Source organism: Cucurbita moschata, unplaced genomic scaffold, assembly GCF_002738365.1.
Source record: "Cucurbita moschata cultivar Rifu unplaced genomic scaffold, Cmos_1.0 Cmo_Scf00025, whole genome shotgun sequence".
NCBI lineage: Eukaryota > Viridiplantae > Streptophyta > Magnoliopsida > Cucurbitales > Cucurbitaceae > Cucurbita > Cucurbita moschata.
This window is the reverse complement of record NW_019268541.1, coordinates 2,915,594-2,930,390: the sequence shown is the minus strand read 5'-3', so window position 1 is coordinate 2,930,390 and position 14,797 is coordinate 2,915,594. Positions and strand designations below refer to the sequence as shown.

The 14,797-nt window shown below is 37.9% G+C and overlaps 3 protein-coding genes across 5 annotated transcripts in view; 1 reads left to right on the top strand and 2 right to left on the bottom strand.

The window, feature by feature from the left end:
- Positions 1-3,093: 3,093 nt before the first annotated feature.
- On the top strand, positions 3,094-8,171 carry LOC111461609 (GPI mannosyltransferase 2). 2 transcript variants are annotated; one of them, XM_023105201.1, is made up of 8 exons: positions 3,094-3,528; positions 3,760-3,865; positions 4,041-4,133; positions 5,281-5,292; positions 5,379-5,459; positions 6,225-6,472; positions 6,621-6,790; positions 7,438-8,171. In XM_023105201.1, exons 1-8 carry the CDS (start codon positions 3,183-3,185, stop codon positions 7,603-7,605), a joined length of 1,224 nt encoding a protein of 407 aa, XP_022960969.1. In that variant the 5' UTR covers positions 3,094-3,182; the 3' UTR covers positions 7,606-8,171. The 2 variants fall into 2 exon arrangements, with proteins under 2 accessions (XP_022960969.1, XP_022960967.1); XM_023105199.1 differs by adding an exon at positions 4,207-4,402 and having other exon boundaries at positions 5,281-5,459.
- Positions 8,172-8,545: 374 nt separating this feature from the next.
- LOC111461610 lies at positions 8,546-10,776 on the bottom strand. The gene is made up of 4 exons (XM_023105202.1): positions 10,381-10,776; positions 10,168-10,260; positions 9,038-9,210; positions 8,546-8,887 (listed from the first exon to the last, which is right to left on the bottom strand). Exons 1-4 carry the CDS (start codon positions 10,691-10,693, stop codon positions 8,693-8,695), a joined length of 774 nt encoding a protein of 257 aa, XP_022960970.1. The 5' UTR covers positions 10,694-10,776; the 3' UTR covers positions 8,546-8,692.
- A 997-nt stretch (positions 10,777-11,773) lies between these two features.
- Positions 11,774-14,797, bottom strand: part of LOC111461317 (DNA (cytosine-5)-methyltransferase CMT3-like) — a 13,987-nt gene continuing 10,963 nt past the window's right edge. For both annotated transcript variants that reach the window (XM_023104811.1, XM_023104812.1), the window contains 4 exons: positions 13,858-13,901; positions 13,713-13,782; positions 13,524-13,627; positions 11,774-12,081 (listed from right to left, as the gene is read on the bottom strand). In XM_023104811.1, coding sequence (XP_022960579.1) covers positions 11,910-12,081; positions 13,524-13,627; positions 13,713-13,782; positions 13,858-13,901 — 390 coding nt within the window. In that variant the 3' untranslated portion in view covers positions 11,774-11,909. The remainder of the gene's footprint in view (positions 12,082-13,523; positions 13,628-13,712; positions 13,783-13,857; positions 13,902-14,797) is intronic.

The following is a 14,797-nucleotide window of genomic DNA, read 5'->3' as shown; positions in this document are numbered from 1 at the left end:
GTTTTTTTTTTAAATTAAGACATCAAATAAACATAAATAAGATTATAAATTCGTTAGACAATAATAAAAAAATAAAAAAAAAAGTTTATAAATTATATCTCCCTAATATATATATATACAATTATTTGATTTTTTAAAATTAATTTTTAAAAATTAAATTTCTAAATTAAAATAACAATAAGTACACAATTTAATCCAACTTAATGACATTCATTAGTACTCTTTTTGGCACTAAATCACCCATTATGAACTAAACAATAATGTTGATAATTAATTAATCAATTGTTAAATGTAAATATTTCATTAATTATTTATTTAATTATAGAGTACTCGGTATTGATGATCCTGAGTTGACTTTAATGAATTATAGTTACAATTGGACCTCATCGATAACGAATGCATCAATTACTGAATTTATCGATTTTGTTATTAGATCTCACTTAATCTCCATGATTCTCGATCATAATAAGGAGGGCAGCTCCTCACACTGATCTCGGTAGAAAATACAACTAAAGCTTCATAAACTATCGTATATAATCTTTAAATAAATCTTTTCATCTCATTTAAACTTTCACACAATTTTTTTAAAATTCTTCACGTGTATTATTGGTTTATTCTTTTGTCGCCACTCTAAGTTTCCTTTAAATGCTTCATTCGAAAAGAAGAAAGTGTAAAAAGACTTTTTTCTCCTTGAAAAATTTTGAACAAGTTAGGAGAGAAAGAGCCGTCGTAGGGACTTTTTTGGAAATATTTAGTTTCACTTTAAATTTTTAATCGATTCTTCTATCTTGTATTAGTTAAAGTTAAAGTTCTTCATTTTGTTTAGATTGTCCGGAAGATGTATTGTCACGACTCTCATTTATTTTGGTTATTAACTCTCGTTTAGTTCATAACCCTTTTTGTGTCGGTATAAAAGTTTGTCTAGCATTATTTTGAGGTGTGAAGTTATTGTCATTTTGTATTTGTCTGGAGACAATTGAAAGAAAATTTTGTTGAGAGATTTTGTACTGTGAGGGTGTGAGAGATACAGTTGTAAACACTTTGGTTATAGTGATGAGATACTACATGTAGATATAGGGGAATTTCTTCTCTTCGAACCGTGTAAGTCTTTGGTTCTCTTCATTTATTTCTGTTTGTGGGTGTAAGTACGATCGACCGTACTTCCGCTTCCGTTATAACAATTGGGTATCATAATATTTTAGTTGTGGCATTATGCTACAACAATTGGGTATAATAAAGCATGACAGATGTCCCAGTCTTGCTTGTCCGAGTCGGTTGACAGGGACGTCAACCAATTGAGTGAGGGAGGATATCATGGTCATGCATGTCCAAGGCATGTTGTCAATGACCGTATGACAGACAACACGTCCTGGACAAGCAAGATCGGGATATCTATCATGTGGTCATTGACAACACGCCTTGGACATGCATGACTGTGACATCCCCTGTCAACCGACTCGGACAAGCAAGACTGGGATATCTGTTGTGCTTTAGGCAAGCATGACCGTGACATCATTTTGGTTGTGACATTCTGCTACAACAATTGGGTATTAGAACATTGAAAGATGTGACATTTCAACATAACAGGTGATATCATAGCACTTTTTTAGTTGTGGCATCTATGAGACGACAAGTGGTATCATAGTTTCGAAGATTGTGGCGTTAGGACACAACATATACTTCTTCCCTTTATTATTCTCTAATACTTTCATAAAAGCAATATAAGAAAAGTGACGTAAAGGCAAAGCCTATAGGACCATTAAAGTTGCATCTTTATTTATCGAAATTTAAATTCGTTGCTTACTCTCCTAAATATTTAAAAAGAGACGGAATAGGCATTAAATTCGGATGGTAGTGTTAAATGTCGATAAGGGTAGGTTCGTTCGAGTAGTCAATGGACAACCCTAAAATTTTATGTGAGATCCCACATCGATTGGAGAGAGAAACGAGTCCCAGCGAGGACGCTGGCCCCAAAGGGATGTGGATTGTGAGATCCCACATTATTTGGAGAGGGAAACGGAACATTTTTATGAAGGTGTTGAAATGTCTTTGTATCATATGCGTTTTAAAAACCTTGAGGGGAATCCCAAAAAGGAAAGACCAAAGAGGACAATATTTGCTAGGGGTAGGCTTGGGCTGATACAAATGGTATCAGAGTCAGATATCGGGCTGTGTGCAGTGAAGACACTGTGCCCTGAAGGGGAGTGAACATCGGAGGTGTGCCAACGAGGACGCTGGGGCTCGAAAGAGGGTGGATTGTGAGATTCCACGTCGGTTAGAGAGGAGAACAAAATATTCCTTGTAAATGTGTCGAAACCTCTTTGTAGCATACACAACCCAAAGAGGACAATATTTGCTAGCGGTGGACTTGAGTTGATACAAATGGTATCAAAGTTAGATATCGGGCTGTGTGCAGCAAGGGCACTGAGCCCCGAAGGGGAGAGAATACCGGGCGGTGTGCCAACGAGGACGCTGAGCCTTGAAAAAGGGTGGATTGTGAGATCCCACGTCGGTTAGAGAGGAGAACAAAATATTCCATGTAAATGTGTGGAAACCTCTTTGTAGCATACGCAACCCAAAGATGATAATATTTATTAGTGGTGGGCTTGAGCTGATACAAATGGTATCAGAGTCAGATATCGGGCTGTGTGTAGTGAGGACACCGAGCCCCGAAGGGGAGTGAACACAGGACAGTGTGCCAACGAGGACGCTGAGTCTCGAAAGGGGGTGGACTGTGAGATCCCACGTCAGTTAGAGAGAAGAACAAAATATACCTTGTAAATGTGTGGAAACCTCTTTGTAGCTGACTCATTTTTAAAACATTGAGGGAAAACTTGAAAGGTAAATCTCAAAGAGGATAACATCGGCTAGCGGTGAGATTGGGCCATTACATTTTAGGTTGGTCCAAAAAAGTTACCTAATTAAGTTTCACTGTGGTAAGTTTAGATTTAACCTATTAGAAATTAAGTTAAATTACGATTAAATTGACCTTTAATAAATTGATATATAAAATGGAAAGTTTGGGGGCATTTTTGTCAATTTAACCTTTAATATATATATATAAATTTCTGTTTTGAAATGGGCCCTAAACCCGGCACCCATTACCCGCTTCATTCTCTGGAAAGGCCGTCCATGTTGTCCACCGGAGCTCAGGTTACATGAACGGCGGAGCTTCGTAATCAATGGCGATCAACAAGCTTGCTGCAAATTTGGACTATGAACGCATCGTTATTGCTTCCGCTATAGCCTCACGTATTCTTCTACTCTTCTTAATCGTCTTCTGGCGCTCTCTCGTCAGCCCTTACGACACTTCAGCATCTCTTAATCCTGCGTGCTTAATCGACTCGTCTTCTTCGCCTCTTGCCGGACAACCAGTTCTTTTTCCTCGAATTGGATCCGCTATTGAGAGCAGCATTGTTTGGGATGGCGTTCACTTCGTTCGAATCGCTGAGTGCGGTTATGAATATGAGAAGTCCTACGCTTTCTTGCCTCTTCTTCCTATATGCATTTCCTTCCTGTCTCGCACAGGTTTGCTAATTTTTCTCGATCCGTTGTTTTCTTCACTGGATTGGTGGATTTGCTGGTGTTTGTTGTAACTCCGTTGTCTATTTGGTTATTTTGTTGATTTTCTTTGTTGTGCTGTAGAATGATAGATTCTTACAGTTTGCTTGGAGTAGTTTATGAGCAACAGCTGATGTGCTTCGAGCGTTATTTGATTTTTTGTTTTTTGTGGTTAATGCGGTGCTAATTTTGCTACAGTATTGTTGCCTTTGGTTCCGGTAATTGGGCATAGAGCTGTGTTGGGACTATCTGGATATCTAATCAATAACATTGCTTTTGTGCTTGCTGCTCGTTATCTTTTCAGGTGGGTTTGTTGAGATTACAAGTCTTAACCAGTAATACGTAGGTTAATACTCTGATTTTTCAAATGGATGTTTACTCAGTGACTTATGGGGTAAATAGCTATTCATCTGCATTTGTACTTTCTTGCTCTGTTCTATGTAAAAACACTGACGTCTTCTAACTGGTCGCTTTAACAGGCTTTCACATATTATTTTGAAGGATGGGGAAGCAGCAATGCGGGCTTCAATTCTATTTTGCTTCAATCCTGCTTCTATATTTTATTCATCGTTGTAAGTGATTTTTTCTTTCCCATATCACGTGGTTAAAAAATTTAGATGATTATGTCTATACTTGCAATTGCAGATATACTGAGAGTTTATACTCGCTATTTTCATTGGGAGGATTATATCACTTGATGAGTGGCAGAAATTGTGTTTCTGCTCTTTGGCTCGCTCTTTCTAGCTGTGCTAGGTCTAATGGAGTGCTGAATGCTGGTTATATCTGTTTTCTGACCATGCATTGGACTTATGATGCTCTTTTGTTGAAGAAATGTTTCCGTGTAAGTATCCCTTGCAGGCTTGCTTATTGGTAGATAATAGATTTTATAGTCTCTCTCTTGGTAAGTCATCTTGGCACAGGAGACATAATGCATTTCTTTAACTCTTTCTGTCTTCAATTTATTGGCAAATTCTTTCTTCAGTTATCCTTCCGCGATTTAGATGTCTTTGTGCTTTTATTCAAGAGAGAATCGACTTGTGGACTATAGTGTTGCTTTTAGTGCCCTAAGTAATTATTCTCTTGGATATTGGCAGAAATTTGAGTACTTTTATGTAAGCTCTTAGGCAATTTTGAGGAGACGTCATCGACTCTTTTTCAACCCTCCAATTTCTGATGGAGCAGGTCCTTCCCTCCTTTTTGCTAGGCAGATTTCTTTGGCAAGATGGGCTCTTGGCTATTTTATGCTATATTTTGTCAGAGAGAAATAGAAGAGTTTTGATTGATATAGAGAGGTCTTAGGTAGAGGTTGAGAGTTTGGCCCATTTCAATACCTCTTTGTGGCATATTGCGAGTACTATTTAAGTAATTTTCTTTGTTCTTGATTATGTTAACAACTGGAGACCCCTTCTATAAGCATATGGAAGTCTTTCTGTTTTTGTTTTTCGTATGGTCCAATTTCTTTTGTTCTTAGATCCTTCTTAATCAAAGTGGTTTCCTTATCAGAAAAGGTTTTTTTAGATAATCAAAATGTTATATTTATCGGAATAAGAGTACCAGAGACAATGAGAGGATAAAGACTTCATCTTAGGCAAGAAACGTAAGAACATAATCCTCTATTGTTTAACAATGATAAACAAAAGGAAGATGATAATGTCATGTTCTAACTTCTGTCCATGCTCAGCAATATAGCATTCTTAATAGTTTCTTATTTTCTTCCAGCGAGCATTGCAGGTTCTTATTACTGGAGCCTTAAACTGTGTCTGTATATTTGCTCCATTCGTTGTGTTTCAAGCATATGGGTATTACAATATTTGCAGTGGACGTTTACCAGATGAAATGAGGCCATGGTGTAAAGCTAGGGTGCCGCTGCTATACAATTTTGTTCAAAGTCATTACTGGTATTGTCTTTTTAACTTGCCCTTAATGCCAACTTTATATCAGTATTTTGTAGCTTTAATGAGACCCGTAGACATTGAAGTGCCTAATTTATTTAGTGCCTCCTCTGATAGACCATAGGTAAGAGACTGTATGTTCTTTCTAAACTGAGTTTGGATTTCAGTATGAATGGCATAGAAGTGAGTAAGTAACTCAATGATTTTCATTAAATATAACCACGTTAGACGAGAATGATCGTCAACAAAATTAACAAAGTATCAAAATCTAGTTTTGGACTATTGGACAAGGACCCCAATCGTAGTAATTTGTACCATTTAACCTATCTTTTGTGAGCTTCGATGTGAGAGTAACAACATTAGATAGATTTCATCCCATTCATTAACAATTCTTAAACAGAGGTAGTTTTACTTTGCTGGATGCCCTTGTTTTAGTTTGCCTCCTTTTGTGGGCTTTATTTTTGTATGCCCTCATATTCTTTCATTGTCTCTCAATGAAAGCTAGGTTCTTTTTGATGTAAGGAACTAGTAGTTTTCTGAGATGCAGGGGCACGAAAAAATATGGTGAAATTAATTGATATATGATTGGGAAATAATATTTGGTTTTCAGTATTCTTTACAAACTATTGTGAGAAGACAATATTGTAGAAATATTTACTTTGTTTCAGAACTTCAATATGGACTTTTTGATAGAAATTGCATTATTTGTATTCTATTTGACATTGCTGTATGTTATTTTGAACATCTTACATTCATCTTTTGGGATGGCAGGGGAGTTGGTTTCTTAAAATATTTCCGATTCGAACAGCTACCGAACTTTCTACTTGCATCCCCAATTTTGTCTTTAGCATTTTTCTCAATTGTTCACTATGGAAAGTCAAGGCCAAAGCTTTTTCTCTCGGTGGGCTTCCAAGCAACTGCTGAGGATAGAAATTCTGCGGCCATGCTTTACTTTCCAGAACGTGTTCCAAGGTCGAGCATGCCTCGTCATACGGTGGCATCTTCCTCTGGGTTACAAGGTATTGCTTATTACGTAATGGCAATGCTACAATTTTTTGTATTGTTCTAGCAGGTAGAAGTTTTGAATTGGAGTAATTTTTCTCGACTTTTCCTATCATTCTGTGTTTTGTTGCTATCTTTTATGCACCTTAAGCTATTATTTCGTAGGAAATCAGAATCTTAGACGAAAAAAGCAGATTATTGGACAGGATCCTGCCAAGCTTCCAGTAGAGGATAAAACATTCAATGGGTCAGGATACTCTTCTGCTTTTGTAATTCCATTTATCCTACATATGGGATTTATGGCTGCCACAGCAATTTTCGTCATGCATGTGCAGGTTTGGCTCCTCTCCAGAATATGCACTTTTTTTCAAAATATATAAACATAGTGCGTGCTGAAGAATCTCATTTGCTTGCTTTTTGTTATTTCATGTACAAATTCTCATTATTTTATTTGTCTGCATAGCATTATCGCTTGTATTATAAATCTAGTTTCTCTTTATATATATATATATATAGCAGATTTTGAAACAGCTGCCAAATGATTTTGAATTAGGAACCCTTTGTCCTATGAAGCATTTTTCTAAATTTATCTTTCGTTCTTACAAAGTTACAACGTTTCTCAAGGTCATATATGCTAAACGACTGTAACTCATGTTTTATTAATATTGCGTACTTGATTCGACTTTATATTGTTAAGAATAGACTGTTTTTACATCATTTTTCTACTCTAGACTTCTTCGGTACATTAGAAGTCTCTTCTATAAGGAACAGAAGCATTTTAGGAATCAAATTTGGTACAGGTGTTGATGTTAAAATTTTGCATCTCGTTTCAAGCCTTGCCTTTTAAAATAGTGTACGGTATAAAATCAATTAATACAAACCAGAATGTGAAATATGTACGGTATAAAATCAATTAATTCAAGCCTTGCCTTTTGCATCTTGTCTTTTTAAACCAAGTATCTCACAGTTTGGAACTTGACAGGTTGCAACACGATTTCTCTCTGCAAGCCCTCCTCTGTATTGGTTTGCCTCATACGTTATGGTTAACCCTGGTCGCTTTAAGAGATGGGGATATATTATCTGGGCATACTCTGTTGCTTATATCCTCCTTGGCAGTCTTCTCTTTTCGAATTTCTACCCTTTCACATGATTAGTTCTTGCAGCAAAGACACTTCAGCCATGGTACGGGAGCGTTCGGAGCTTTGTAAACCCAATCGATAATTTTGGACTAAAAAAAATGGTTAGAACTAGAGCCTTAGAGTGTACACTACACGGTGCGATTTTGAGACACTAATGAAAGAAATCGGGTTTTGAAGCAATTCCAGTTAGCTTTTGCTATGGTTGTATTTCACTATAATTCATGCAGTGATGACCTCAGTGTGCATAACCCGATGGTGAACTACTGGATAAAGTAGTTCTATATCTTATGGGGTTGAGACTGAATTGTTGGGTGAGTTTATCAGCTTCAAGGAAGAGGTCTTGATTGCTTGCTTGAATTAACAGTCGTTCGATTGTTAATATCTCTGAACTTGTAATCAGGGTACAGATTTTTATCATTGATGTTGTAGTGCGAAGATTTTGAATGATTATTTAGGGGATTCTTTGAGGAAAAGTTATTTAACTGGTTGATACAATGCATTATGTACCTATTTTTTGACCTTGCTTGTAATTATTTACTTGCAAAGATAATGACCGAGTTGAACAATTTCTTGTGTTCATGATAGCTTTTGGGTAGTGTCTCCATATAGAAAGCTTTCCTAATTATTCAAATGCTAAGTTAATATGATTGTAAGTTTTATTTATATAATATCTACATTTGCATTATATTAACTTTCTGATTCTGATTTCCTTTTGCAGACTCTATTTGATATTTTGTATCAGTAAAAGAATACAAGGTCTAGGTAAGCAATTTTGAATATTGTTTTACTTTCTAGCATTGTGTTCCCAGAAGTTTAAGCAACTGCTAGACTGCTAGAAACTTTGTTAGAAATCGTTTCAAGAGCTTTCGTTAGAAGATTCGAACTTCCACCCTCAAGGAAATGAGTAGATATCAATTACTGACCAGATATAATATCTTTTATAGCCATGAATTTAGTCAAAAGGCAATCCCATTATATAATCTCTATGAAATGTTCCACACCGAGACATCTCTGTCGAGATTCGATATCAATTAGTTTGAACTTTCAACACTGTACAGGGAAGTTGAGATACAAAATACAAAGAGAGTAAGAAATATCTCAAACAGAGGGCCCAGATCTAAGCACTCTCTCTAGTTTCTCAGCCTTAGTGTAATCATTTTCATTGAGTGGCCCAGCAGGAAATGGAGTTATTTCCACAATAAGATGTGGGGTTGGAAGCTCATCAAACAGAGCTCTCACATTGTTGCAGCAAACACTCTCCCCATGAGCACTTTCCCTCCTTATTTGACAACCCTACAAATGACAAACCACTGTTTAGAACAACATAACAACATCCTCTACATCGTGACAACTTTAAGATTCGTGAAGTCGAACGAAGAATAAACAGTTTGCGTGTATAAAGAGTGAAGGAATGAATTCTAGGATTGTGATTTGATTTAGAACCTTGTGAGAAGTGGCATCAATGAAGTGATCATCATCGGAAAGGAGGGATGCAATGGCTTTAAGAAGGCGTCGTCCTTCGGATTTAGACGGTACCCGATAGTTCCTTCGGAGGGTACCTTTTGTAGTAGGATGCCATTTGCTCACTAGTTTCCTTTTATCAACTGCTTCATCCACTGTCAATGAAAACAAGAAAGAAAACACCAACATGGTCTTAAATCTGTCTGAAGATCAAGAACAAACAAACTCCTTAGACCACAGCTTTTGTTTCAGAATACAAAACTCTAATCTAGCTAATGTTATTCAGTTCAACAGAGTTTCCATAAGGTGCAAAGAACAGAATCCATGAATAACAGCAAATTAGCAGCCTAATACCACTTTCTCAGCCATATGATATCCAATGGTTTAAACAAAGCCTTCTTATTATATGACCCTTTGGTTTATAACAAGAGAATCCAGGAGCAAACCATTCAAGATAAAAAGTCCTTTAGTTTACAGCCAATGGAAACTCTACACAAGAGATCCCATCAGATAGAGTTGCAAACATAGCTTCCAGCCCAGCATTCAAGATGCAAGAGACGAATGGCTCGTCTTAAGAGAACCCCAAAGTATCACTTCCAGTAATGTTTTTGTGAGATCCCACATCAGTTGGGGAGGAGAATGAAACATTCTTTATAAGGGTGTGGAAACCTCTCCCTATCAGACGTGTTTTAAAAACCTTGAGAGGAAGCCCTCTCGAAAGGAAAAGCCCAAAGAGAACAATATATGCTAGCGGTGGGCTTGTGCTGTTACAGTTTTACATATACTACTTATACATATACTACTTAGCTTCTAAAATGTTTCCATTTAACCTTCTGTACCCTATCAAACAAGAGAAGCCATTTGATTTAGCTGCCTGCCACTTTTCTACCAGTTCAATGTCAAGTAGATATCTAATGATCATCGGAGTCTCAGCCATATAAGTTGTAGAACAATGGCAATGTTGATCAATGTTCTTCAGTTGATGATATTTACAGGACAGGTTTTGCTCAGTTTGGAATGTTCATCAAATTTCTAAATCAACTCAAACAGGCAGAGATGATAAAATCCTACTGCATTACCCACAAATCTAGCAAGTTAAGAGTACTACAAACCTGGCTTTCCTCTTACACTCTCCAACCACTTAGAAAACCCCAAATCACTGCTGCTTTCCCCATCAGCACTACCACCATCGGATAACTCCAAATCTGGAAAGGGGAAAAAAAAAACAAACACGAACAAAATTTCCCAATAAAAACCAGAACCCAGAATCAGAGAAGGTGAAAATAACCAGAAAAAAACATGAAACCCAGAGAAAGAAGACGAACCAGAGACAAGAGGGTTAGATTGAGATCCAGCTAAACCAGCTTTTAGAAGGGCATAGAAGATGCAAAGTCTACCAGCCCACAAAATAGGAGCCTCGATGAGAGAAGCGCGAGCGGTGGTGGCCGAGTTGAAGGTGTTGGATCTTCTTTTGTGGAAATAGAGGAGGGTTTTGAGGGCTTTCTTTGCTTGGCTTCCAACACCAGAGGAACGGTTTGTGGGGTGAAGATTGATGGAATGGAGATTTTGGAAGTCGAAGGGGAAGGTGATGGATTGGTAAGGCGAAGTGAAAGTGGTGTGAACAAGAGAGAGAAGCATTCTTATTGAGTTGCAGAGACTGAGGAGGAGATGACTCTAATCCACGCAGTGGCTGTGAACTGTGAACAAAAGCCAAAGCGAGACAGACGAAGGGACTGTTGTGCTCTTTACCCCTAAAACGCCGTCGTTTAGCTGCTGACTTTTGTTTTTCTTTGGGTTAATTTTTTTTCCTAATTTTATAAATTTTTAATAGTTTAATCTCTCTCATGATATATCTGCTTTTTTTTTCCTAATTTAAAGATACGTGAGATGTGAGATTCTAGTCGTTAACATCTTGATCGAAGTTATATATTTTATGTCAATTGAGTTATAATTATTGATAAAGACAGTGTCCAGTATCAATTTATGGATTTGCATAAACAAGAAAACCCAACGAAATTGTTACAAAATTTTTAACCATTATGTTCGGACTAAATTAGAAGTTAGGGGTCGTTTAGTCTCAAATCTAATTATTTAACTATAAGGGTGAAAATTCAAATACCTAATTATCTTCTTGAGCCAGAAATGATTTTTTTTGGGATAATTCCATGACATTATTCATTTATTTTATTTTGGGGAAGAAAAATAAAATAAAAGATTTTTGCTAGGTCACATCTAGACAAATTGAACATTTGAAGAATGGTCTGTGGGCCCAAATTGGTCTTTCTATCTTATCCAAATGGAGATTTACTATTTTTTTCCCTCCAAATTTTCTCTTAAGAAATTCATCAATTTCATTATTCATCTACTTTTCACGTTCAGTGAATAGTCAAGACATTGGGCATCGTTCTGTTTGAAGGAAGGAAGGATCCTAAAAAATAAATCTTTCTTTTAGTTGTTGAATCACTTTGATTGAGAAATGTGTGATAATGCAAATCCTCGTTACTAATAAAATCAAAATAATCTCCAAATTGATCCTTTAACAATTTAGTCTACATTCAAACTTTGTAATAATTTAATTCCTATTACAAAAATAAAAAATTTGTGTGAAGATTTAATGAGATGAATGAACATATATTATTAAAATCAAAAAGCCCAATTCATTCCAGACACCTCATTCAAAGATACAACAAGATATGCACTGAATATGATAGTCACTGCCATGGAATTGATTATGATATAAATATGAAGGTTATCTCTTAATTGCACATTTCAACAATACATTAATGAGATAATGTGAATAATCCAATAAGCTAAACACAACAAACAACATACTTTTATATATAGAATTACCTCTTCAAGCAACTTCCTCGGAGGATGCAAAAGACTGTTGTTTCACAATGTTGGGGAACTTTTTGGGTAGACTGAATACAGCCTCATCTGCAGCAAGACCTTGAAACGCCATGCCAAACGAATATCCTAACGCTCGAGCAACCGGGACTGCTACTGCATTTCCTACTTGAATGTACCTGTTACATCACCAGCATTTATGTTTGATGTCTTGGAATAGCTACTTTGATCACTAATCTTCAATACAAAATAGGATATAATATCTTTTGGGGATTCCACTGGCTAGAACAAAAGAATAAATATGTTCAAGGAATACAAAGCAAGAACGTTATTGTAATCCGTACAACCAAATTTCTTAAGGAAGAAACAATCACTTTACTCGAATTGTCACTTTACTCGAAAATTGGTAAAGCGATACATATAAGGTTGCAAACAGTGGTGTGATGTCCCACATTGGTTGGGGAGGAGAACAAACCAGCGTTTATAAGGGTGTGGAAACCTTCCCCTAGTAGACGCGTTTTAAAGCCTTGAGGGGAAGCCCAAAAGGGAAAGCCCAAAGAAGACAACATCTGTTAGCGGTGGATTTGGGTCATTACAGGTGGAATTGAGTCAATTCTTTGCATGCAAATGTGAGAACCTACATTGGTTGGGGAGGAGAACGAAACATTTTTTATAAGGGTATGGAAACTTCTAGCAGACACGTTTTAAAACCTCGAGGGGAAGCCCATAAGAGAAAGTCCAAAGAAGATGATATTTGCCAACGGTGGGCTTCAGCCGTTACAAATAGTATCAGAGCCAGACACTAGACGATGTGACAGCAACGAGGCTAAGCTTTGAATAGGGGTGGACACAAGGTAGGGTGCCAACAAGAACGCTGGGCCCCGAAGGAGGTGGATTGGGGTTCTCACATCGATTGGAGAAGGGAACGAGTGCCAGCAAGAACGCTGGATGTCACGGTCATGCTCGTCCAAGGCGTGTTGCCCATGGCCACATGCCCATGACAAGCCAAACCCTTTATGTCTTTCCATGTTCTAATGTTTTCCTTTTTGTATTTTTAGGGAGTATGATGTTTTGGGAAAATCATGTCTGAGTCTCTCAGACATGAAATGCCTCAGAATGTATTGTAGGGAATATGACTAGTTGTCAACTTCTCCCTACCCAAGGTTATATACTGTGAGCCATTGTTGTTAATCTCTTGCTTGCTTATATAACGTCTCTTTCAAAAATCTCTCTTTCGAAAATCTCTCTCTGCACTCGTTTTCTAAAACCTTCTCTTAAACCGAGGTCAGAGGCTCGAGCATACGTCGCTTGGCCGTAGGCGACGTAAGAACAAATTGGCTTAGCTCACTTGTCGTTGGAAAGTGAGTGCCACACAATCGCAAGTCTGCTGCCATCAAGAGTGCAATTGTGACACTGGACACTGAAGGGAGGTGGATTGTGAGATTCCACGTTAGTTGGGGAGGAGAACGAAACATTCTTTATAAGGGTGTGAAAACCTCTAACATACGCATTTTAAAACCTCGAGGGAAGCCCGCAAAGAAAAGTCGAAAGAGGACAATATATATACTAGCAGAGGAGAGGAGTTGAGATGAGATGTTACACGAAAGTTCCTAAACCATACCTTTCTTTTACTGGCCCAAAGAGCTTGTAGTAATCTGGAAAGCCTTGAAGTCTTGCATTTTCACGAATTGTCAATACTCTTTCTTGCTCTGGATGCAAAATTGCCTATGGACGTGAAGGAAATGAGTTGATGATATTAAATCATTTCTCCCAAGCAAAAGCAATAAAAGAGAAGAAACGCAGAGTTAACCTGGTTGTGAGGCTCTGCCCGAGTAACAACTGTAGGCACTGTCTCGTCCCACCATAACCGCCCAAATGGCCTTCATCGTTTCATAAAAATGGGAAATATAAGTGAAGGGTTATGACATTAAAATGAATAAAACGCCATTGCTTACTTTGGTGATGATCCCTTTACAAAAGTCATGGCATAATCAGGAACCTGCGTTTGCAATGACATAAGATAAAATACTGACTACAAACGGAAAGAAACCAAATAATACACATAATAGCCCAAGCCCACCGCTAGTAGATATTGGATTTTCCCTTTCGAGTTTCCTCTTAAGGTTTTTAAAACACGTCTACTAGGGAGAGGTTTCCACACCCTTATAAAGAATGATCCGTTCTCTTCTCCAACCGATGTGGGATCTCACAATCCGCCCCCCATCGAAATCCAACGTCCTCGCTAACACTCGTTCCCTTCTCCAATCGATGTGAGCCCCCAATTCACCCCCTTCAGGGTTCAGTGTACTTGCTGACACACCTCCTTGAGGCTTAGCCTCCTCGCTGGCACATCGCTAGTGTTTGGCTCTGATACCATTTGTAAGAGCCCAAGCCCACCACTAGTAGATATTGTCCTCTTTGGATTTTCCCTTTCGAGTTTCCTCTCAAGGTTTTAAAACACGTCTACTAGGGAGAGGTTTCCACACTCTTATAAAAAATGATTCGTTCTCCTCTCCAATTGATGTGGGATCTCACAATCTGCCCCAATCGAAATCTAGTGTCCTCACTAACACTTGTTCCCTTCTCCAATCGATGAGGGTCCCCTCAATTCACCTCCCTTCAAGGCTCAGCGTCCTTGCTGACACACCTCCTCGAGGCCTAAGCTCCTCATTGGCACATCGCATAGTGTTTGGCTCTGATACCATTTGTAAGAGCCCAAGCCCACCACTAGCAGATATTGTTCTATTTGGATTTTCCCTTTCGAGTTTCCTCTCAAGGATTTTAAAATACGTCTACTAGGGAGAGGTTTCCACACCCTTATGAAGAATGATCCGTTCTCCTCTCCAGCCGATGTGGAATCTCACAATCCGCCCCCCATCGAAATCCAGCGTCCTC

Coding starts and splice junctions, on each gene's coding strand:
- LOC111461609 (XM_023105199.1), top strand. CDS start 3,183: ATGGCGATCAACAAGCTTGCTGCAAATTTGGACTATGAACGCATCGTT. Junction 5,460..6,224: donor TTTGTTCAAAGTCATTACTG/GTATTGTCTTTT, acceptor TTGGGATGGCAG/GGGAGTTGGTTTCTTAAAAT. Junction 6,791..7,437: donor TTTTCGTCATGCATGTGCAG/GTTTGGCTCCTC, acceptor GGAACTTGACAG/GTTGCAACACGATTTCTCTC.
- LOC111461610 (XM_023105202.1), bottom strand. CDS start 10,693: ATGCTTCTCTCTCTTGTTCACACCACTTTCACTTCGCCTTACCAATCC. Junction 10,261..10,380: donor ATCTAACCCTCTTGTCTCTG/GTTCGTCTTCTT, acceptor TCCCCTTTCCAG/ATTTGGAGTTATCCGATGGT. Junction 9,211..10,167: donor GAGTGTAAGAGGAAAGCCAG/GTTTGTAGTACT, acceptor TTTCATTGACAG/TGGATGAAGCAGTTGATAAA.